This window comes from Crinia signifera, chromosome 4 (genome assembly GCF_055691185.1).
Source record: "Crinia signifera chromosome 4, ASM5569118v1, whole genome shotgun sequence".
Lineage (NCBI taxonomy): Eukaryota > Metazoa > Chordata > Amphibia > Anura > Myobatrachidae > Crinia > Crinia signifera.
The window spans coordinates 496,074-521,948 of record NC_139220.1 but is presented as its reverse complement, the minus strand read 5'-3'; the positions used below and the strand labels follow the sequence as shown (position 1 = coordinate 521,948).

Sequence of the window (25,875 nt, the reverse complement as noted above, 5' to 3'; positions counted from 1 at the left end):
GTAAGCGTTATACAGTGCCATCTGGATGATATACACGGCCAGCTTCTTGTACCAGATTTTTGTTTTCCGCAGGGGACTGTACGGCTTCAGTACCTGATCTGAAAGATCCACTCCGCCCATGTACTTATTGTAATCTAGGATACAATTATCTTTTGAGGTGTGGGTACTGGTACCTCGTACAGGGATGGAGGTGGTACTGTCTCCATGAATTGTTGTCAGTATAAGGACATCCCTCTTGTCCTTATATTTGACCAACAACATATTTTCGGTGCATATTCCCCTGCTTTCACCCCTTCTCAGTACTTGGGCAATGTGCGTTTTTGGGAGGCCTCTTTGGTTCTTGCGCACAGTACCGCAAGCTGCTGTACCTCTTGAACCAAGGGCCTTAAACAGGGGGATGCTAGTGTAAAAGTTATCCACATAGAGGTGATAACCTTTATCCAGGAAGGGGTGCACTAAATCCCAGACAATTTTTCCACTAACACCTACGAGGGAGGGGGGGCATTCTGGTGGTTCAATTCTTGTGTCCTTCCCTTCATATACCCTAAACCTGTGGGTGTACCCTGAGGTACTTTCACACAGTTTACACATTTTTATGCCATACCTTGCCCTCTTACTGGGAAGGTACTGGCGGAATTTAACCCTTCCTTTAAAATGTATAAGGGACTCGTCGATACAAATACATTTTTCAGGGATGTACATCTATGCAAATTTGGCACTGAAATGATCAATGACCGGCCTGACTTTGAATAGCCGGTCAAAGGTGGGATCATCTCTGGGTGGGCACTGTGCATTATCGGTGTAATGTAAAAATTTAAGGATTAGCTCAAAACGAGTCTGAGTCATGGCCATACGGTAAAGTGGGGTGCTGTACAGAACATCTGTACTCCAATATTGCCTAATTTCTGGCTTTTTTACTATGCCCATATGTAACACCAGACCCCAAAACGTCATCATCTCTACTGCATCTACAGGGGTCCACCTAGCAAATGATGACGTGGGGTTTTGAGCAATAAACTGCTGGGCATATAAATTACTTTGGTCCACCATTAAATTTATAAAATCATCAGAGAAAAATAATTTGAAAAAGTCAATTTCTCTGAGACCTGTTGAATCAAATTGGATTCCTGGGATGGCCAAAAACTCAGGAACCTGGGGCTCAAAATTGTCTGGTGGTGGGGTCCATACGGGATCAATCATTTAGGGGGGTCTCAGCTGCTCTACGGGGGCGTCTTTGAGGGGGTCCCTCATCACTAGAGGAGGAAGAGGAGCTTAAGACGAATCCTTCAAATTCCCCGCTTGCATCACTGGCTGTGTCAGAGTCAGAGGCAAGCATGGCATATGCCTCCTCCGCTGAATACATTCTTCTGGATGACTGGGATGACATTTGGGATGACATTTGGGATGCCATTTTTATTTTTGTGTTTCTGTAAGTGTAATGTTTCAACACGTGTATAGTGTTGGGGGGGTACAAACTTTATTTCAACACGGGGGGTATGTAGTGTGTAGTGTGTATGTAGTGCAGAAAAAAAAATACTTTATACAGGAATTTGATCCCAATAAAAAAAAAAAAAAATTGAAGGGGTTAAAAAAAAAAGGTCCTGCGCCAAAAATTGAGCACAGATGTTGGTCAGTAACGTCCGTCACTGAACAGCGCTCAAAGGCAACAGGTGTAAAAACAATAAAAAAAAAAAAAATACCACAGCACTCTCCAAAAAAAAAACAATTTAAAAAAACTGCAGAAAAAAAATGATATCAACCCTGTGCCAAAAATGCTGTTCAGTGATGTACGTCACTGATCAGCGGCCACAGGACACCCACAAAAGCAACGTGGGTGTAATAAACCACAGCACTCTCCAAAAAAAAAAACAATTTAAAAAAACTGCAGAAAAAAAATGATATCAACCCTGTGCCAAAAATGCTGTTCAGTGATGTACGTCACTGATCAGCGGCCACAGGACACCCACAAAAGCAACGTGGGTGTAATAAACCACAGCACTCTCTAAAAAAAATTTTTTTTTTTTAAAAACTGCAGAAAAAAAATGATATCAACCCTGTGCCAAAAATGCTGTTCAGTGATGTACGTCACTGATCAGCGGCCACAGGACACCCACAAAAGCACCCACAAAAGCAACGTGGGTGTAAAAACTAAACCCCACTGCAATCCCCCCCCCCCCAAAAAAAAACTGCAGATCAGTGATGCAGTGATGCGACACTGATTAGCAGTGAGGGGCAGCAGACAGACAACTGTGGGTGCAACCTGCTAGGGTATATATAAAAAAAAAACCCTGGACCCCCAAAAAGTTGCTGATCAGTTAATTAATTTAAACTGATCAGCACAAAAGGGGGGGGGCAGCAGTCAGTTGCACAGGCAGCACAACCTTTGGTGCAACTGACAGGTATATATATAAAAAAAAAAAAACCAATTAGCACAAAAGGGGTGCAGCAGACACAAAATATAGCACTCTCTATCACTCTCTATCACTCTCTGTCACTATCTGTCACTATCTCTCACGATCTGTGACTATGACACTGCAGCAGCAGGACACAGGAAGTCACAAGATCCAGGAAGCATCCAACTGCTGGCAGCACGCTACCAGCTGTGATCAGCGGTGATCAGGTAAGTATCAGGCAAGGTTCAGGTATGTATATCACGACAGAGTGGCCGGTGACCGCTCTGCACGCAATTCCAGACCGGAATGGCGTCTGCAACGCAGTCACCGTTAGTTTAAATGGCGCGCCTTGGCTGTGATTGGTCCGTCGGTCCGACGGACCAATCACAGCCTTGGGGGCAGGTGGGGTGAGGTGTCGTCGTCACCGATGACCCCCTCATGCCCCCTCACACCCGGCGGTGATTGACACCTGTGTTACCGAGCGTCTGATTCGCCGGTAACACAGGAAAACGCTGCGAATGGCTGTTCACATTGAACAGCCAATCACAGCGATCGCCGACGGGGGGGCGGCATCGCCGCCCCCCCCTGGGCATGCAGGGACATGTCTGCAGTCAGGGACAGCAGACATCGTCCCTCTGTCACTGCGTCTCTAGACGCAGTGGCACTTTGAAGTCATGACGTATATATACGTCATGTGTCGGGAAGTACATCCCGGCCATGACGTATATATACGTCAAATGTCGGGAAGGGGTTAATGCAGCCTAAGGCAGCCTGCCTGCTTTTGGGGAACTGCAATTGTGGCCAGACATGATGGGTGGAAGGAGGCGGAACTGAGTTCCAGCTTCAATAAGAACTTCCGCCCCGTCCCGGCCCACTTTAACCCCTGGTTCTCTTCTTCTGTTATATATTTGGCTACGATCTTGCAGGCTGGGTGGTGTGTGATCCCGCCCAGCGTTACAGCCGCAGATGATTGACAGATGTAGCCAAATATATAAGAGATTACAGTGTAGGCCCCATGGCAGGATTCTCTAAGGACACCTATATACTGAGCAATGACATGAGAGGTGGGCCCTTCCAGCTGGGGGCCCCATAGCACCCCATATAGTTGCTGCCCAGCAGACAGGACACTGACATGAGGGTTACCTGTGGGAGATTCGCCAGAAAGCCAGTGAGTTCAGGAGCATCGCTGAGGCCAACATGAAGAAGAATCTCTCTAAATGTCCGGATGACAGGATGTCCGGGTACCAGTCTCCTGAGAAGAGAGGTGTATGTGTCATCCCCATGGATCTGCATGATCACTGCTCTGTACATAGAGAGTCTGAGCTTCTGATCGGTAGCTGGATGGTGTGTATTGTCATCATAGGGGCACATGGCGGACCATCTGAGATTACGGAACTGTTGTGTCTGACTAGCGTGCAGTAAGTACTATAGGGCAAAGCCAGCAGTCATCTCCCGAAACCACTGTGGTTCCTTAAACCATAACCATATCTGTGGTTCCATAACCCTATAAAGCATTGTCAGCTGGTAACAGGAGAAATGCTGGAATCCCCCTCACTGACCCCATTACGGGGCCTTATTCTGGTTCACTCTCAGAGGCAAATTCCTTCTCAAATGGACAAAACCATGCTGCAATGCAGGGGGCAGATGTAACATGTGCAGAGGGAGTTAGATTTGGGTGAGTTATTTTGTTTCTGTGCAGGGTAAATACTGGCTGCTTTATTTCTACACTGCAATATAGATCTCAGTTTGAAGAAAAACCCCACCCAAATCTAATTCTCTCTGCACGTTATATCTGCTTCACTTGCAGTGTACATGGTTTTGTCCATTTGAGAAGGAATTTGCCTCTGAGAGTGAACCAGAATAAGGCCCTAGGTCTGACAGGCAGGGATAGGGAGACTTGCAGCCTAGGGGCTCCCATGATACCACCTCATGTACTGGTCATTGTTCATTCTGCAAGTAACCAGCAAGTCTCAGTTGCCGATGTGAATGGAAGAACATCTTCTGACTCCTAATGATACATCTTGGACGGCGTGGGTATTTATTACTAGTCATTGTAGTAGGGGGTTGGGGACTGGGTGGGTATTTATTACTAGTCACTGTAGTAGGGGGTTGGGGACTGGGTGGGTATTATTACTAGTCACTGTAGTAGGGGGTTGGGGACTGGGTGGGTATTTATTACTAGTCATTGTAGTAGGGGGTTGGGGACTGGGTGGGTATTTATTACTAGTCACTGTAGTAGGGGGTTGGGGACTGGGTGGGTATTTATTACTAGTCACTGTATTAGGGGGTTGGGGACTGGGTGGGTATTATTACTAGTCACTGTAGTAGGGGGTTGGGGACTGGGTGGGTATTATTACTAGTCACTGTAGTAGGGGGTTGGGGACTGGGTGGGTATTTATTACTAGTCATTGTAGTAGGGGGTTGGGGACTGGGTGGGTATTTATTACTAGTCACTGTAGTAGGGGGTTGGGGACTGGGTTGGTATTTATTACTAGTCACTGTAGTAGGGGGTTGGGGACTGGGTGGGTATTATTACTAGTCACTGTAGTAGGGGGTTGGGGACTGGGTGGGTATTTATTACTAGTCACTGTAGTAGGGGGTTGGGGACTGGGTGGGTATTTATTACTAGTCATTGTAGTAGGGGGTTGGGGACTGGGTGGGTATTTATTACTAGTCATTGTAGTAGGGGGTTGGGGACTGGGTGGGTATTATTACTAGTCATTGTAGTAGGGGGTTGGGGACTGGGTGGGTATTTATTACTAGTCACTGTAGTAGGGGGTTGGGGACTGGGTGGGTATTTATTACTAGTCATTGTAGTAGGGGGTTGGGGACTGGGTGGGTATTTATTACTAGTCACTGTAGTAGGGGGTTGGGGACTGGGTGGGTATTTATTACTAGTCACTGTAGTAGGGGGTTGGGGACTGGGTGGGTATTATTACTAGTCACTGTAGTAGGGGGTTGGGGACTGGGTGGGTATTATTACTAGTCACTGTAGTAGGGGGTTGGGGACTGGGTGGGTATTTATTACTAGTCATTGTAGTAGGGGGTTGGGGACTGGGTGGGTATTTATTACTAGTCATTGTAGTAGGGGGTTGGGGACTGGGTGGGTATTTATTACTAGTCACTGTAGTAGGGGGTTGGGGACTGGGTGGGTATTATTACTAGTCACTGTAGTAGGGGGTTGGGGACTGGGTGGGTATTTATTACTAGTCATTGTAGTAGGGGGTTGGGGACTGGGTGGGTATTTATTACTAGTCATTGTAGTAGGGGGTTGGGGACTGGGTGGGTATTTATTCCTAGTCACTGTAGTAGGGGGTTGGGGACTGGGTGGGTATTTAAGGATCATTACACAGGATGTAGGCATGGTCTAGCTGTGGGCATTATATTTTTGAAGGGCATACAGAAATTTTAAAGTTTAAATTTAAACATAACTACAGCGTTATATCAGTGTTCTACTGAAGTGAAACAGAAGGGCAGAAAACAACCACAACTCTGACAACCTAAGGACTCAATTGAGTGAGTTCACTTCATACTTGCCTGCTTTTGAAAACTAGTTTCAGGGAGATTATAGTTGGTAATAGAATTTTGTACAGTGCCCCATTGAGGGGGCATGTCATGCTCCACCCAAAGGGCGTGCCTAGTTCCATATATGGAGATATTGTGAAAAGAGATTGTGAACGTGGCCCCTAGAAGCCTGGGTGTGTACTGCTACATCTGAGAGGAATCTTGTAAAATGACTTATATACAAATGTAGATGACCCCACAGCAGTTAGTAAGAGCTACTATACTTGGTAAAGAAAAGTCACTGATAACGGTCAGGGATTGTTTGTCTATTGTTTCTACATGTGGTTCCACATAAATGGCCACAAGACATGCATGTAGCCATGGGGATCATTGTGTTTTATAATCAATGCTGGAAATGGTGCTGATGATTCAATATAAAATGTATCTGTCTCTCATTCCTTTTTTCTCAAAAAAATGTAACAGTGTAATGTGGGCTAGGTGACAGGAGGGAGATTGCTAGACTAATAAGGGAGAGAGGGAGATTGCTGCTATGTCAGGGAGTCTCCTGCAGAATGCAGGAGGGGAGGTAATTATGGTGTAACAGTACAATGTGGGCTAGGTGATATGTGGGAGATTCCTAGACTAATGAGGGAGAGAGGGAGATTGCTGCTATGTCAGGGAGTCTCCTGCAGAATGCAGGAGGGAGGTAACTATGATGTAACAGTACAATGTGGGCTAGGTGATATGTGGGAGATTCCTAGACTAATGAGGGAGAGAGGGAGATTGCTGCTATGTCAGGGAGTCTCCTGCATAATGCAGGAGGGGAAGTAACTATGATGTAACAGTGTAATGTTGGCTAGGTGACTTGAGGGAGCTTGTGAGACTAATGAGGGAGAGAGGGAGATTGCTGCTATGTCAGGGAGTCTCCTGCAGAATGCAGGAGTGGAGGTAACTATGATGTAACAGTGTAATGTGGGCTAGGTGACATGAGGGAGATTGCTAGACTAATAAGGGAGAGAGGGAGATTGCTGCTATGTCAGGGAGTCTCCTGCAGAATGCAGGAGGGGAGGTAACTATGATGTAACAGTGTAATGTGGGCTAGGTGACATGAGGGAGATTGTTAGACTAATGAGGGAGAGAGGGAGATTGCTGCTATGTCAGGGAGTCTCCTGCAGAATGCAGGAGGGGAGGTAACTATGATGTAACTGTCCTTATTTACATGTACTGTACTGTAAATCTGTATCTCTTTTTGCTCATCTATATATTGTCAGGCCTGTCAGATGTTTTCCCATTCACAAATGTAATAGGGTGCGATTTTGTAAACATCACCAAAATTCGCAAACACAATAGACCAGGTTCTGACGGGAAAATCTGACAGATCCCTGCACAGATCAGTGAGTCAGTGAGACCGGGGGGGGGGGGTCAACATGGGTTTAGGTCGACACAAGCAATAGATCGACGGTGTCTAGGTCGACAGTCAATAAGTCGACATGGGTTTTTTTCACTGGTTTTTTTTTACCCGAATGTTGACACAGTCGACATGGACACAGTTTCCAAGGCACTGCATCCCCTCGCATCGCTCGCGATACTTTGGGCACACTATTTTATTCTCCCACCACACATTAGTGGATAGTAGAGCATGAAATACCGCCTGTCGGCACGTCGGCATTTTGACTGTCAACCTAGACACTGTCGACCTAATGCTTGAGTCGACATAATGACCTGTAAACCTACATCCACGTCGACCTATCCCCACATCAACCTAAAGGTGTCGACAAAATGCTTGTTAACCAACTTAGCTGTAGACCCAATGACCGTATCCCTACCCGGGCACTGATCAGTGAGACCCGGGCACAGGTCAGCGAGACCCGGGCACAGATGCACATGGACACTTACCTCCTGATGATACAAATACTGTGCTGATGAGAAGTGTTCCTACAAGGCAGCCCATTGCCTGGAAGAGAGTCATAATGGCCATGCAGATGCTTCGGTTCTGAATCGGAGCCAGGTGAAATATAATAACGGAACCTAGAGGTACAGAAATTGTGGTGAGGGGTCAGTGATCAGGGTGAGGGGTCAGTGATCAGGGTGAGGGGTCAGTAATAGAAGTAAGGGATCAGTGATCAGGGTGAGGGGTCAGTAATAAGAGTGAGGGGTCAGTGATCAGGGTGAGGGGTCGGTAATAGGAGTGAGGGGTCAGTGATCAGGGTGAGGGGTCAGTAATAAGAGTGAGGGGTACGTGATCAGGGTGAGGGGTCAGTGATCAGGGTGAGGGGTCAGTGATCAGGGTGAGGGGTCAGTAATAAGAGTGAGGGGTACGTGATCAGGGTGAGGGGTCAGTGATCAGGGTGAAGGGTCAGTAATAAGAGTGAGGGGTCAGTGATCAGGGTGAGGGGTCAGTGATCAGGGTGAGGGGTCGGTAATAGGAGTGAGGGGTCAGTAATAGGAGTGAGGGGTCAGTGATCAGGGTGAGGGGTCAGTGATCAGGGTGAGGGGTCAGTGATCAGGGTGAGGGGTCAGTGATCAGGGTGACGGGTATCGGATATAGGGGTGAGGGCTCAGTGATCAGGGTGAGGGGTCGGTAATAGGATTGAGGGGTCAGTGATCAGGGTGAAGGGTCGGTAATAGGAGTGAGGGGTCAATGATCAGAGTGAAGGGTCAGTGATCAGGGTGAGGGGTCAGTGATCAGGGTATGGGGTCAGTGATCAGGGTGAGGGGTCGGTAATATGAGTGAGGGGTCAGTGATCAGAGTGAAGGGTCGGTAATAGGAGTGAGGGGTCAGTGATCAGGGTGAAGGGTCAGTAATAGGAGTGAGGGGTCAGTGATCAGGGTGAGGGGTCAGTGATCAGGGTGAAGGGTCGGTAATAGGAGTGAGGGGTCAATGATCAGAGTGAAGGGTCAGTGATCAGGGTGAGGGGTCAGTGATCAGGGTATGGGGTCAGTGATCAGGGTATGGGGTCAGTGATCAGGGTGAGGGGTCAGTGATCAGGGTGAGGGGTCAGTGATCAGAGTGAAGGGTCGGTAATAGGAGTGAGGGGTCAATGATCAGAGTGAAGGGTCAGTGATCAGGGTGAGGGGTCAGTGATCAGGGTATGGGGTCAGTGATCAGGGTGAGGGGTCAGTGATCAGGGTGAGGGGTCAGTGATCAGAGTGAAGGGTCGGTAATATGAGTGAGGGGTCAGTGATCAGAGTGAAGGGTCGGTAATAGGAGTGAGGGGTCAGTGATCAGGGTGAAGGGTCAGTAATAGGAGTGAGGGGTCAGTGATCAGAGTGAAGGGTCAGTGATCAGGGTGAGGGGTCAGTGATCAGGGTGAAGGGTCAGTAATAGGAGTGAGGGGTCAGTGATCAGGGTGAAGGGTCGGTAATAGGAGTGAGGGGTCAGTGATCAGGGTGAGGGGTCAGTGATCAGGGTATGGGGTCAGTGATCAGGGTGAGGGGTCAGTGATCAGGGTGAGGGGTCAGTAATAAGAGTGAGGGGTCAGTAATAAGAGTGAGGGGTCAGTGATCAGGGTGAGGGGTCAGTGATCAGGATGAGGGGTCGGTAATAGGAGTGAGGGGTCAGTGATCAGAGTGAAGGGTCGGTAATAGGAGTGAGGGGTCAGTGATCAGAGTGAAGGGTCGGTAATAGGAGTGAGGGGTCAGTGATCAGGGTGAGGGGTCAGTGATCAGGGTGAGGGGTCAGTGATCAGGGTGAGGGGTCAGTGATCAGGGTGAGGGGGTCAGATATAGGAGTGAGGGGTCAGTGATCAGAGTGAAGGGTCGGTAATAAGAGTGAGGGGTCAGTGATCAGGGTGAGGGGTCGGTAATAGGAGTGAGGGGTCAGTGATCAGGGTGAGGGGTCAGTGATAGAAGTAAGGGGTCAGTGGTCAGGGTGAGGGGTCAGTAATAAGAGTGAGGGGTCAGTGATCAGGGTGAGGGGTCGGTAATAGGAGTGAGGGGTCAGTGATCAGGGTGAAGGGTCGGTAATAGGAGTGAGGGGTTAGTAATAAGAGTGAGGGGTCAGTAATAAGAGTGAGGGGTCAGTAATAAGAGTGAGGGGTCAGTGATCAGGGTGAGGGGTCAGTAATAAGAGTGAGGGGTACGTGATCAGGGTGAGGGGTCAGTGATCAGGGTGAGGGGTCAGTGATCAGGGTGAGGGTCGGTAATAGGAGTGAGGGGTCAGTGATCAGAGTGAGGGGTCGCTAATAGGAGTGAGGGGTCAGTGATCAGAGTGAGGGGTCGCTAATAGGAGTGAGGGGTCAGTGATCAGGGTGAAGGGTCGGTAATAGGAGTGAGGGGTCAGTGATCAGAGTGAGGGGTCGGTAATAGGAGTGAGGGGTCAGTGATCAGAGTGAAGGGTCAGTGATCAGGGTGAGGGGTCAGTGATCAGGGTGAGGGGTCAGTGATCAGGGTGAGGGGTCGGTAATAGAAGTAAGGGGTCAGTGATCAGAGTGAAGGGTCGGTAATAGGATTGAGGGGTCAGTGATCAGAGTGAGGGGTCGGTAATAGGATTGAGGGGTCAGTGATCAGAGTGAAGGGTCGGTAATATGAGTGAGGGTTCAGTGATCAGGGTGAAGGGTCGGTAATAGGAGTGAGGGGTCAATGATCAGAGTGAAGGGTCAGTGATCAGGGTATGGGGTCAGTGATCAGGGTGAGGGGTCAGTGATCAGAGTGAAGGGTCAGTGATCAGGGTGAGGGGTTAGTGATCAGGGTGAAGGGTCGGTAATAGGAGTGAGGGGTCAGTGATCAGAGTGAAGGGTCAGTGATCAGAGTGAAGGGTCAGTGATCAGAGTGAAGGGTCAGTGATCAGGGTGAGGGGTCAGTGATCAGGGTGAAGGGTCGGTAATAGAAGTAAGAGGTCAGTGATCAGAGTGAAGGGTCGGCAATAGGAGTGAGGGGTCAGTGATCAGGGTGAGGGGTCAGTGATCAGGGTATGGGGTCAGTGATCAGGGTGAGGGGTCAGTGATCAGGGTGAGGGGTCAGTGATCAGGGTGTGGGGTCAGTGATCAGGGTGAGGGGGTCGGATATAAGAGTGAGGGGCAGTGATCAGAGTGAGGGGTCGCTAATAGGAGTGAGGGGTCAGTGATCAGGGTGAAGGGTCGGTAATAGGAGTGAGGGGTCAGTGATCAGAGTGAGGGGTCGCTAATAGGAGTGAGGGGTCAGTGATCAGAGTGAAGGGTCAGTGATCAGGGTGAGGGGTCAGTGATCAGGGTGAGGGGTCAGTGATCAGGGTGAGGGGTCGGTAATAGAAGTAAGGGGTCAGTGATCAGAGTGAAGGGTCGGTAATAGGATTGAGGGGTCAGTGATCAGAGTGAGGGGTCGGTAATAGGAGTGAGGGGTCAATGATCAGAGTGAAGGGTCAGTGATCAGGGTATGGGGTCAGTGATCAGGGTGAGGGGTCAGTGATCAGAGTGAAGGGTCGGTAATATGAGTGAGGGGTCAGTGATCAGAGTGAAGGGTCAGTGATCAGGGTGAGGGGTCAGTGATCAGGGTGAAGGGTCGGTAATAAGGGTGAGGGGTCAGTGATCAGAGTGAAGGGTCAGTGATCAGAGTGAAGGGTCAGTGATCAGGGTGAGGGGTCAGTGATCAGGGTGAAGGGTCGGTAATAGAAGTAAGAGGTCAGTGATCAGAGTGAAGGGTCGGCAATAGGAGTGAGGGGTCAGTGATCAGGGTGAGGGGTCAGTGATCAGGGTATGGGGTCAGTGATCAGGGTGAGGGGTCAGTGATCAGGGTGAGGGGTCAGTGATCAGGGTGTGGGGTCAGTGATCAGGGTGAGGGGGTCGGATATAAGAGTGAGGGGTCAGTGATCAGAGTGAAGGGTCGGTAATAAGAGTGAGGGGTCAGTGATCAGGGTGAGGGGTCGGTAATAGGAGTGAGGGGTCAGTGATCAGGGTGAGGGGTCGGTAATAGGAGTGAGGGGTCAGTGATCAGGGTGAGGGGTCAGTGATCAGGGTGAGGGGTCAGTAATAAGAGTAAGGGGTCAGTGATCAGGGTGAGGGGTTGGTAATAGGAGTGAGGGGTCAGTGATCAGGGTGAAGGGTCAGTGATCAGGGTGAGGGGTCAGTAATAAGAGTGAGGGGTCAGTAATAAGAGTGAGGGGTCAGTAATAAGAGTGAGGGGTCAGTGATCAGGGTGAGGGGTCAGTAATAAGAGTAAGGGGTACGTGATCAGGGTGAGGGGTCAGTGATCAGGGTGAGGGGTCAGTGATCAGGGTGAGGGTCGGTAATAGGAGTGAGGGGTCAGTGATCAGGGTGAGGGGTCGCTAATAGGAGTGAGGGGTCAGTGATCAGAGTGAGGGGTCGCTAATAGGAGTGAGGGGTCAGTGATCAGGGTGAAGGGTCGGTAATAGGAGTGAGGGGTCAGTGATCAGAGTGAGGGGTCGCTAATAGGAGTGAGGGGTCAGTGATCAGAGTGAAGGGTCAGTGATCAGGGTGAGGGGTCAGTGATCAGGGTGAAGGGTCGGTAATAGGAGTGAGGGGTCAGTGATCAGGGTGAGGGGTCAGTGATCAGGGTATGGGGTCAGTGATCAGGGTGAGGGGTCAGTGATCAGGGTGAGGGGGTCGGATATAGGAGTGAGGGGTCAGTGATCAGAGTGAGGGGTCAGTGATCAGGGTATGGGGTCAGTGATCAGGGTGAGGGGTCAGTGATCAGGGTGAGGGGGTCGGATATAGGAGTGAGGGGTCAGTGATCAGAGTGAAGGGTCGGTAATAAGAGTGAGGGGTCAGTGATCAGGGTGAGGGGTCAGTGATCAGGGTATAGGGTCAGTGATCAGGGTGAGGGGTCAGTGATCAGGGTGAGGGGGTCGGATATAGGAGTGAGGGGTCAGTGATCAGAGTGAAGGGTCGGTAATAAGAGTGAGGGGTCAGTGATCAGAGTGAAGGGTCAGTGATCAGGGTGAGGGGTCAGTGATCAGGGTGAGGGGTCAGTGATAGAAGTAAGGGGTCAGTGATCAGGGTGAGGGGTCAGTGATCAGGGTGAGGGGTCAGTAATAAGAGTGAGGGGTCAGTGATCAGGGTGAGGGGTCAGTGATCAGGGTGAGGGGTCAGTGATCAGGGTGAGGGGTCAGTAATAAGAGTGAGGGGTCAGTAATAAGAGTGAGGGGTCAGTGATCAGGGTGAGGGGTCAGTGATCAGGATGAGGGGTCGGTAATAGGAGTGAGGGGTCAGTGATCAGAGTGAAGGGTCGGTAATAGGAGTGAGGGGTCAGTGATCAGAGTGAAGGGTCGGTAATAGGAGTGAGGGGTCAGTGATCAGGGTGAGGGGTCAGTGATCAGGGTGAGGGGTCAGTGATCAGGGTGAGGGGTCAGTGATCAGGGTGAGGGGGTCGGATATAGGAGTGAGGGGTCAGTGATCAGAGTGAAGGGTCGGTAATAGGAGTGAGGGGTCAGTGATCAGAATGAGGGGTCAGTGATCAGGGTGAGAGGTCAGGAATAGAAGTAAGGGGTCAAGGATCAGGGTGAGAGGTGAGGGGTCGGTAATAGGAGTTAGGGGTCAGTGATCAGAATGAGGGGTCAGTGATCAGGGTGAGAGGTCAGGAATAGAAGTAAGGGGTCAGTGATCAGGGTGAGAGGTGAGGGGTCAGTAATAGGACTGAGGGGAAGAAGGGTAGAGTAATCAGGTTGAGGAGTCACTAATCAGTGTGAGGGATCAGTAATAGGAGTGAGGGGTCAGTGATCAGGGTGAGGGGCCAGTGATCAGGGTGAGGGGCCAGTGATCAGGGTGAGGGGTCAGTGATCAGGGTGAGGGGTCAGTGATCATAGTGAGGGGTCGGTGATTCTCTCCAGGTGTCACAATCATTAGTGTCCCCTCAGCTACTTGTGTGTTGCAGTCATTAGTGTCTCCTCCGCTCCCCATGTGTCACAGTTAGAGTTGTCACCTCACTCTTGTTAGATTCCTGGAGATTCCCACCTTGAACCCTAATGCGCGCGTGTCTATTCACAAGTGGGCGTGGTGTATATTAGATATATATATATATATATATATCCAACCTGAGACGGCACTCCCAGATATCCAATGTGCAATATCAATGTCCCACTGGGGGAACAGCAATTAGTGTGGTGCCATCCGAACTGGACAGCAGCACGCTGCCAGTAATACAGGCTGACGAGGGGGCGGCGGCACTCAAACCAAGAAAGAGACAGCAGGCAGTGGTACTGACGTTTCGGGACACAGCAATCCCTTTATCAAAGTGCTGGTGAGACAAAGTCATATACAATTAAACATACCTTTATACCTGGGACCCGTCCACGTAGCCCGGCGTGGCGCCGGGAGGCGCAAAGTGATGACCTCATCCAACCTGGACGCATCGCAGGATCACGTTGAGGAGATCACATGGTCTAGAAATCACCAATACAGACAGGTTAAAAACGTTGCTAAGGCAACAACATGTAAACAAAACAATGCGTGGAAATTTCAGTACTGTATATAAGAAATATGCATAATACTGTGACACCCTATTTAGAGCTAAGCACAGTAAAAATACATGAGATCCAGTTAACTTAGACACCATCTACAGGGACTAAAAATATTTGCAAAAACGAGTGTATTTATATAAACAGATAAGAACAGTAATACCAGGGCGTAATATACAGCACTATACATGCTGAAATATCGCTATGGCTAACCCAATAACTGTTAAATGAATAAGACTAATAGCACAGGCTGGCCCTATCCGTTACAAAAAGTGTGACAGACCCAGGTTTTCATTTAAACCTCGGGGGGGCTAATGTATCAAGGCAAAAGATCCACCTGCATTCCGCTCTTCTAAGGATCCCCGACCGATCACCACCCCGGAATAAGGGGGGGACATGGTCAATGATCCTATAGCGTAGCGTAGCCAGTGGATGCCTAGCCTCAATGAAGTGCCTGGCCACGGGGAATTCACTGTGGCCGGCTGCAAGTCCAATCTTATTGTTGGACCGATGCGCCGCTGCCCGTTCCTTAAAATAACGATCCGTTTTGCCTATATAATGGCGCCCACAGGGGCAGCTAAGTTGTCTATATGATTAGCTGCCCCTGCGGGCGCCATTATATAGGCAAAACCGATCGTTATAGGATCATTGACCATGTCCCCCCTTATTCCGGGGTGGTGATCGGTCGGGGATCCTTAGAAGAGCGGAATGCAGGTGGATCTTTTGCCTTGATACATTAGCCCCCCCCCCCCCCGAGGCTTAAATGAAAACCTGGGTCTGTCACACTTTTTGTAACGGATAGGGCCAGCCTGTGCTATTAGTCTTATTCATTTAACAGTTATTGGGTTAGCCATAGCGATATTTCAGCATGTATAGTGCTGTATATTACGCCCTGGTATTACTGTTCTTATCTGTTTATATAAATACACTCGTTTTTGCAAATATTTTTAGTCCCTGTAGATGGTGTCTAAGTTAACTGGATCTCATGTATTTTTACTGTGCTTAGCTCTAAATAGGGTGTCACGGTATTATGCATATTTCTTATATACAGTACTGAAATTTCCACGCACTGTTTTGTTTACATGTTGTTGCCTTAGCAACGTTTTAAACCTGTCTGTATTGGTGTTTTCTAGACCACGTGATCTCCTCCATGTGATCCTGCAATGCGTCCGGGTTGGATGAGGTCATCACTTTGCGCCTCCCGGCGCCACGCCGGGCTACGTGGACGGGTCCCAGGTATAAAGGTATGTTTAATTGTATATGACTTTGTCTCACCATCTCACCAGCACTTTGATAAAGGGACTGCTGTGTCCCGAAACGTCAGTACCACTGCCTGCTGTCTCTTTCTTGGTTTGAGTGCCACTGCCCCCTCGTCAGCATGTATATATATATATATATATATATATATATATATATATATATATATATATATATATATATATATAGAAGAAGTCGAATGGTCTGGCACTCTGGACGAAATAAAACAACCACCGGGTTGCCTTCCTGAGTAGATATAAAAGTAGCTTTGGATCCACAACTGTGGAATCACGAGGCGGCACTCTCCGGATTTGGTGCAAAATCAATTGTATTCAAAGCATAACAGGTAAAACGTGCAAAAAATCAGGTCATAAGTGTCAACAGTTTCGGGGAGTGATCCCCTTCCTCAGGTCGACCAACAGGGTAGTGAGGGTGCAGGACAACAAAAACAAGAACGTTTTCAAGGGGTTGCTTGTATTTCCGAAAAGGATACCATTTCCAGATGTGAAAATTATCTAATAAAAAGCACACTGGTTTTTTTAAAAATATTTGTACTGTTTTTGTATTTTGACAAACTATTGGTGGTGTAAAAGCGCTCTCTATACCTCCTTTCTTTCTATTTCTAAACATCGCCTCCCACTAACAGGGGGGGCCATAGAGTAGCTGCTCACAACTTAAGGGCGCACGTGGGGTCATTCTTTTGTTTTGATATATATATATATATATATTTGTTGTGCTGGTTTTGACCAGCATCGGTTGCAAGGCACTCCTGATTTAAAATTTGGATACATTTGCATCATTGTTGGCTTTGAGACCTACTGGACTTTTTTTATACGACCTGCCGTAAGTTGAACTGGCCGTTACATTACCCCATTATCATGGAGAATGCTAGTGGAACTGTTACAAGCGATATGGCTGGCTGTCGTATTCTTAATATTCCGGCATGTGATACCTTCACGTTTTCCACAGTTGAAATTGGAAACATTCTGTTTGCGCATGATGACACTACAGCAAATCCTTCATTTAACATGGAAGAGATTTATCATCAGCTGTTCCGCCTGAGAAGACGTGAGACAGACTTTCTCCTACATGGGACATCATTGTCCGATTATTTCAGGAGTAAACATATACCGAGGGGATTCAGAGTGCGCAATACACCGACCATTGGGAGACACAATCCCGATTTTGTCAAAAAATGGATCGGGATTCTTAATCACTGCTCGTTAGACCTCATGGTCTTAGTGATCGAGGAGGCTGGCCGGGAGTTACAGGTCACCAAGAATAAAATCGGAGACCTTCTAAAAGAACATAATTCCATGTTATGTGATCCTGCAAATGCGGCATGGATTGAGAAGCTTGAACTTCAATGTCTCACTTACAAGAACGATTTACTCAAATTCAAACATAATAAGCAGCGCACTGTTGAGGCCGATTATGAGGAAAATAGGGTGTATGGTTGGCTAGCAGGCACAAACCAACGCCAACCATGAGACGAAATGAGGCGTCGCCCTTGGACCAAAAAAGGTCAAAAGAATCGGTCACAGCGTGACACAGCGGCAGCGAATAATGACAGCGACTTTATGATTTCCGACTCGGATGATGCCATCAGTTCTCAAGATGTCCCTTTAGGCCAGGCTTCCGGGACATCTGGAAATACCAACAGAAGGCGCCCACCCGTAGGGGGCGCCAGAATAAACGAAATAAGGCGAAATCCATCCAGAGCTGTCGACAAGAGACCGCTATAATGAATCTGTCTAACCGTAAGTTGACTGACACAGAATTGAATGTTTTAAGTAAAGGATTGACTTTTGTTCCTACCAACCTCCACGATCCCTTTAGTTGGAAGTGTGACCAACACAAGTTGATGCGCAAATTGCGCTTGAAAGAACATTTTCAGACTAAACCTGATGCCATCCCTGTGGGTCCTTTGGACAAATTTATGATGAGTTATTCTACATCTACATTTGATCCTGTATCAAACAATGCGGCCCTGCGTACTTTTGGGAGATTATTGGACGATTCTGTCATTAAATATACAGGGGCACCTGCAAAATTTAAGAAAAATTTGTCCCCAGCCGAATCTCAAGCCCTTAGCCAACTGGGCACATACGAGGATATTGTCATTCGGCCCGCCGACAAAGGCGGGGCCATTGTGGTCCAGAACCTGACAGACTATCGTCAAGAATTGTACAGTCAGCTGGCTGAGACGGCGGTATATAAAAAATTGCCCAATGACCCGACATCCCTTTATAAGCGGGAACTACACGATATTTTGAAAACCGCTATGGGGGATGGCAAAATTTCATCCAAATTATTCAAATCCCTGTACAACGAGTGGCCTCTTGTCCCCGTTCTATACTCATTACCCAAAGTCCACAAGAATGCTTTACACCCTCCCGGACGACCCATTATAGCTGCCCGTGATTCCCTATACCAGCCGGTGGCCAAGCTGCTGGACTTCCTTTTGCAGCCTTTGTTACCTTTGAAAAGTACATTTTTGAAAGATACCACCAGTTTTCTTCATTTGTTGGAGGGTATTGGTACATTACCTGAGGGGACCCTTATGGTGTGCTTAGATGTCTGCAGCCTCTACACCTCCATCCCACATGATGGGGGTGTTGGGGCAGTCAGGGCATTTATCACTGAATTTCTGGATCCGTCCTTGCTGGACCATGACTTATTCATGGAATTAATTGTGCTGACCTTGAAGCGCAATTATTTCTTGTACGATGGGGCATACTACTTACAACAGAGAGGATGTGCCATGGGGTCCGCTGTGGCTCCATCCTTCGCTAATATTTTTATGTTTAGCCAAGAGCAAATCACTTTCTTTGATAAACCAGATGTTAGTCGACATTTGCATCTATACACCCGCTACATAGACGATATTTTTGTCTTGTGGACGGGTGGAGAAGATTTATTGTCTGCTTTGTTACTTGAAATTAATGCTAGTGAATCCCCAATCAAGTACACAGCATCTTGGAGTGCAACTTCGGCCAATTTCTTAGATGTGAATGTAACTATCTGTAATAATACCATCAATACAGATGTTTATCTTAAGGATGTGGAGCGTAACACTTTTTTGATGGCATCTAGCCATCATCCCCCCGCCCTCAAAAGAGGGCTGCCATTATCTCAAATGATCAGAGTTAAACGAATCATAAGTGACTCTAGTAAAGTTGAAGCAAGTCTTGATGCCCTTATCGAGAAATTTATTGCCAGAGGCTATGACCTTACGGTGTTGCTTCAGCAAAAACAGCAAGTTATGGGAATGACCAGATCTCAATTGTTAAGACCCAAACCACGTGACACCACATCGGTACTCCCATGGTCCACTACCTTTTCAGTAGCCAGTCCCATCATTAGGCATGCTACAAATGCCTTATGGCCCATTGTGAAAACCGACCCTGATCTCCCCGCTTTAAGGAACATCAGACCAATGGCTGCCTTTCGTAGAGGCCCCAACCTTAGGGACAGGTTGGTTAAAACTGATGTTACGGGGATGGGCATTCAAAGGCCACCCAACACCTATGTTAAACCTCCGGGCTGCTATAGCTGTTGGTCCTGTGAGACGTGTAAGCACATGGTTAGTTGTAAAGACTTTAAACATCCTCACTTTGAAAAAAGGTTCCAAATTAGATCCGTCTTTACTTGTAAAACCACACATGTGGTGTATGCTATAGTTTGTCCTTGTGGCCTTTTCTATATAGGCCAAACTATACGTCCCTTCCGCGACAGGATGGCGCTCCACCGGTCGGCAATTAACCTCTCTCTACGAGGGAAGGTGATTGACCAGCCGGTGGCACGCCACTTTAAGGCCATGGGGCATACCATCAGTGATTTCAAACACTTTATCATTGATGGTGTCCCTGATTCACTCAGAGGTGGCAATAGAGCTAAAAAGTTATTGATTAAAGAATCCGAATGGATTTTCCGCCTTAATACCATCTCTCCCAAAGGTTTGAATGAAAAGATCAATTGGAACAGTCTTATGTAATTTCATTCTTACCTAAGTTTTTTCCATTTTTCCTCTGGGCTTTAATGTTTGATTTTTTTTGATGTATCACTTGCTTATGAAGGAGCATAGTTTGCTGCTGGAGCTATGCGGATCTGGGGTAATCGGTATGGAAAATTGCATGATGTGTGGTGGGGCTGCAGATGAGCTAAATTACCATCTATGCTCTATGCAGCCGGACACACTGTCAGCATGACCTCATCCGATCACAGATTTGCATACCAGCTGCATACTATCATTTTTATATATATGCCGTTTTTTGTCAGGTGTTTTTGTTTTGCTTAAATGTTTTTTTGTTGTTTCACAGCCCCGGGTGCCCGCTCTGTCTGGTCCACAAGGAGTGATCCAGCACGAACTTCAAGCGGCAGTTTACATCCTGGCTCCTGGAATGCACGCTATACGTTGCTTAGCAACGTTAGCCAGGCGCCCTGAGACGGAAGTGCTGCGTGATGACTTCCGGGCGGCGACTCCGTGCATCCAGCAGCGTGTGAGGCTCCGTGGTTTTGTAAGTATAAAAATGTGTTTCATGTTTGTTCTCATTGCTGTAGGAGTGGGCTGAAGAAGGGGCTTATACCCCGAAACGTCCCCATTCAAATACAAAACTTTTATTTGCATGAAATCGTCTCCTGAGTGCCATTTGTCCATAAGGATTTGGATTGCTATATATATATATATATATATATATATATATATATATATATATATATATATATATATACACATACACACACACACACACACACACATATATATACACATATACATACATATATACACACACGCATATTATATATATATATATATATATATATATATATATATATATATATATTCAAAGCTGAACATTGATCGCCTGAAATTAGTTAAATTTAAGAGGCAGGGCTGGGCAGCCAAAGCCCTTCCAACAGCGTGTTCCCAACAGGCTCGGACTGGCCTGGGGGGGAACCGGGGGATTCCCCGGTGGGCCCCTGTCATCTAAGTCCCCGCCCCACTTTTACAGTGGGGCGGGGCCTAACGCTTCATATAATATGCCGCCGGGTAGTCAATAGCTAGCGGATGACTTACCCGGCGGCGGGGCAGGCAGCTGGAGGGGGAGGGTGGGGGACGTGCAGCTGGAGGCGGAGGGTGCGGGCAGTGAGACGTGCTGCTGACATGTAAAATTCACGTCTCACGCTGGACCGCTAGCCAATGGGCGCTTGCGGTCCAGCAGCCAATCAACTGGTGGCTGCTGGACCGCGAGCGCCTATTGGCTAGCGGTCCAGCGGGAGATGTAAATTTTACATAGCAGCAGCATGTCTCACTGCCCGCAACCTCCGCCTCCAGCTTTCCCAGACACAGCGGGGAGTGGGGGACTCAGGGGCCGGGCCCAGCACGCAGCATGGAACACAGGCAGGGGGAGAGGTGAAGTGAGCAGCTAACCGGCGGCTGGCTCACCCACCCACCCTGCTGCAAGCTGCACCCACCCACCCTGCTCCAAGCTGCACCCACCCACCCTGCTCCAAGCTGCACCCATCCACCTACCCACCCTGCTGCACCTACCCACCCTGCACCCACCCACCTATCCACCCTGCACCTACCCACCCTGCTGCACCTACCCACCCTGCACACATCCACCTACCCACCCTGCACCCACCCTGCTGCACCCACCTACCCACCCTGCACCCACCCACCCTGCTGCACCCACCCACCCTGCACCAAGCTGCACCCACCCACCCTGCACCCACCCACCCTGCTCCAAGCTCCACCCACCCACCTACCCACCCTGCACCCATCCACCTACCCACCCTGCTGCACCTACCCACCCTGCACCCACCCACCTATCCATCCTGCACCTACCCACCCTGCTGCACCTACCCACCCTGCACACATCCACCTACCCACCCTGCAACCACCCCACTACCCACCCTGATGCACCCACCTACCCACCCTGCACCCACCCACCCTGCTGCACCCACCCACCCTGCTCCAAGCTGCACCCACCTACCCTGCTCCAAGCTGCACCCACCTACCCACCCTGCACCAAGCTGCACCCACCCAGCACCCACCCCCTTACCCACCCTGCTGCACCCACCCACCCTGCTGCAACCCACCCTGCTGCACATGACTGCAACCCACCCTCCCTGCTGCACCCTCCCTCCCTGCTGCACACTACCGCTCCCTCCATGCTGCACACTACCGCTCCCACCCTCCCTCCCTGTTGCACACCACAACCGCTACCACCCTCCCTCTCTGTTGCACACCACCACCGCTCCCACCCTCCCTCCCTGTTGCACATCACCACCGCTCCCACCCTCCCTCCCTGCTGCACACACCACCGCTCCCATCCTCCCTCCCTGCTGCACACCACCGGCGGTGAAAATACCGGCCGGGAGCAGGCCGCTGCACAGTTCTGTCCACCTTGGCAACAAGCAAATTCAGACCCCCTTGGCATCGAGCATGAAGCCCCTGGCATTGAGCATGTAGGTAAGTGGCACTTATGTGTTAAATGTGTAATGGGCATTGCAGTGTGTTATATAGTATGTCATGGGCATTGCAGTGTGTTATATAGTATGTCATGGGCATTGCAGTGTGTTATATGGTATGTAATGGGCATTACGGTGTTATATAGTATGTCATGGGCATTGCGGAGTGTTATATAGTATGTCATGGGCATTGCGGAGTGTTATATAGTATGTCATGGGCATTACAGTGTGTTATATAGTATGTCATGGGCATTGCGGGGTGTTATATAGTATGTCATGGGCATTGCAGTGTGTTATATGGTATGTCATGGGCATTGCGGAGTGTTATATAGTATGTCATGGGCATTGCGGAGTGTTATATAGTATGTCAAGGGCATTGCGGTGTGTTATATAGTATGTCATGGGCATTGCGGAGTGTTATATAGGCCCTTATTCTGATTGACGCGGACTTTACCGCATACTTTCGGATCGCGTCTTTACGGCGTCTGCGCATGCGTGGAGAACGCTACGCGCATGTGCCACGCCTTGACTCGGTACCAGTTCGGCCAGATCCCGTCCAGAACTGTTCACCGCTATCATTCGGGAAATAGGGGCGTATTATGGGCGTCATGCGGAATGACACATGGGCGTAGTTTCAAAGTGGGCAAAACGGGGCGGAAACATGGGCGGACACGGGGGAGTACACTTATGTTGGGGGGCGTACATTCGGAAACCACTCCGAATGCACGCGATCAAAAAGGGCAGAAATGTGCGGTGTCCACAAGTGTACTATTGCTTTGCGGACACCACTCGTTCATGCGGTAGGCGAACGTACGCCTAATGACTACAACCATTAACACCTGAACCCAATAGAATCTACTCCTTTACTCATTACTCACTAATAGGCCGCTTGTCAGTGCTTTAATTGAAACCATTGCTGCTTCAAGGAAACCTTACTAGTCCCCCACATATGCTGTACTTGTCAGACACTTTCAAACTGCTAACAATGGACATGACAGAATATTAATACTAGCAATACACATGTGTATTTGACATGTACTCATGAAACCACACATTTTGGGTAAAGTAAACACATTTATTTATATTCATGTCACAGTCAATGCCAGTGTGATGCAATGACCATAAAATAATACATACAAACAATAAACAACATGGCAGGAATGCAGCAAAATAAATAATAATACAAAACAAATATAATTGCACACAGATGGACTCCAGCACCTCCTATGTGCCACTGCACATGCAGCCAGTGGGAAATGAGGAGGCTGCTGGCCCTTCTACAGCAGGGCAAGCTGCACCTGACCATTCAACAGCAGGGCACCCTACACCTGGCCCTTCTGCAGCAGGCCAACCTGCAGCTGGCTCATATGCACCATCAGCAGAATCATTTGGAACACAACCGGGGACTTCACAAGATAGTACCATGGCCATCACTTCAAGTACAGCTGACAGTAATGGCAGGCAAAAGAGGGCAACAGGGGAACCACAAAGGACATATGAAGCAAGGGCTCAGCTGGTTACCCTCAGCACGTGATTGGACACAAGAAGCTGACACACACAGCACAATGGAAGATTTGGGAACACATAACGGCGGAGATTAATGCAGCCACAAGTTCATTTCCGACCACGTTTGGCCTTGGTAGGCTCCTTGGCCTGTGCAGCAGCTCTTCGGGGACGGCCAGATGCTGGGGCAGGTGGAGCAGATGATGTGGAGGGGTTGGCTGGTCTACCCCTCCTGCCAGCAGGGAGTGTTGCCGGTGGTAATGCACCAGAAACGGATGCCATTAGGACCCTGTTGCTGGTAACCAGCTCCACCATAAGCTCATTATGGTGGAGGAGGAGATCATTTTGGCGGGTGGCTTGCTCGGCCAGCACCTGAGCACTTGCAGCCATGGCCTGCATGCTCGCAGCCATGGACTGCTGGGTGCTGACCAAGCTCGCCAGGATCTCCTCGGTCCTACGCACCCGTTCTGATGCCAAGTCTCCCTGCTGGTTGATGTCCCCAAGCACCTCGGCCAAGGCGGCCAAATCGGCTTGGCCCGATGCCTGCTGCTGCACAGGCCTACCTCTGGGGCCAGGTGGCACGGACTCCTCCACCTCCTGAACAGAGTCGTCACCAAGCGGTGGGGTGTCTGTGGGAAAAGATAAACACAATTAGGAGACATTCTACGATAATTACTTGCACAAGTTTATGGCATGACCAATATTTACCTTCCAGAAAAGACGCAAACACTTCAGCTGGGGCCTCGCTATCCATCGTGCTCACCCCCCTGATCTCCTCAACTGATATACAGCTCTCGGCCATCACCTCCAGGGGGGTGAGCTCTAGCCCTGATGGCATGGGGCCGGCCCCAGATGTCTGGCTGTGTTCCCACCGCTTGGTCATCTTCCTCTTCAGGTTGGTTTTGAAGTCCTGCCACCTGCAATGTAAGTTGACATATTAATACATGTCACTCCCAATGTTAGCTGTTGCAGCCATTGCTCTGTGCTACATATTACAACATGTGATTAATGTCCCATATATAATATTACATGCAACTATGATATCAACCGTTACAATACACATTCACAATCACCCTACTCTAACTCTCAACGAAATAACATGGCAATAATGTATGTGTATCGTAACAACCTCACGGCCCATTTGCTAAATGCATCTAAGCATCAATTCAATCATTACTTGGCTATTACTGGCCACATGTATCACAAAACAACTTGCCTCTTCTTCACATGGTCCGTCTCACGAACTTGTGGCGCTACTTCATTAATCTCTGCCGTTATCTGTTCCCAAATCTTCCATCTGCGTGTGTGTGTCAGCTTCTCGGATGGACACTCTATCCAATCACGTGCTCGGGGAACCAGGATGGCCAGCTCCTGTGCTTCATATGCCTTATTTTTTTTGGGTGGTTCCGCTGTTGCACTGGCTCGCCCCTTGCCACGTCCCTGGCCACGCCCCCTGGCACCAGTCGCTGCACTTGAAGTGCTGGCCATGGTACTACCTTGTGAAGTCCCCTGTTGTGTTCCAAACAATTCTGCTGATGGTGGATATGAGCCAGCTGCAGGTTGGCCTGCTGCAGAAGGGCCAGGTGTAGGTTGCCCTGCTGTAGAATGGTCAGGTGCAGGTTCCCCTGCTGTAGAAGGGGCAGCAGCCTCCTCATTACCCACTGGCCGCATGTGCAGTGGCACATAGGTGGTGCTGGAGTCCATCTGGTCAAATAGTTGCTGCAGCACTGGGTCCACCTCTGGTTGGGATCCAGACATGTTAGCAACAACATTGTCACCTTCTAATACACCTTTATATACTGTTTGTGTAATCTGTTTGGCGGACATCAGCGGCAGCTGCGTTCCGTGCGTGAGCGTACGTCGCTGGTTTTTCGCGCCGCATACGGTGGCGGAAATTTCATTGTGTAAAACCTGGCGAAAGTTCTACATGAAATACTGGTCACCAATGCTAACATTGCATAGAATCTTCTGATACACCTGTGACTATTGCACAATACACATGCTATTTGCTAGCATGACATGACATTTCATTCATGACTACTGTGGTATTGTGGCGTTTTAGTGCAAGCTAAAAGTAGCCCAATCCCTTAGAGAATCCAGCCCACAAGTCATGCAATACTCATCTCTACTGTTATAGACCACACATGTGAGAGCCCTATAAATAGTGACTTCCTGCTAGAATCATTTGTCTCCAGATCTGGACTTGTCAGGGTCTAAGGTAAGCTCTTCCATGCTCCTTGTAGATATGATATCCATTAACAATGTAAGTGTATGAATGTATGCACCATTGCCTCACTGACTACAGATTGTTGGGCCAGCAAAGTGGTGTATCATTATTGCAACATGTCACAT

General features: G+C 48.8%; 1 protein-coding gene across 1 annotated transcript in view; it reads right to left on the bottom strand.

Moving 5' to 3' along the window:
- The window catches only part of SLC15A5 (solute carrier family 15 member 5), a 114,535-nt gene that overhangs the window by 27,002 nt on the left and 61,658 nt on the right, over positions 1-25,875 (bottom strand). Inside the window, exons 7-8 of the mRNA XM_083179525.1 lie at positions 7,794-7,925; positions 3,537-3,645 (exon numbers count right to left, since the gene is read on the bottom strand). Coding sequence (XP_083035651.1) covers positions 3,537-3,645; positions 7,794-7,925 — 241 coding nt within the window. The remainder of the gene's footprint in view (positions 1-3,536; positions 3,646-7,793; positions 7,926-25,875) is intronic.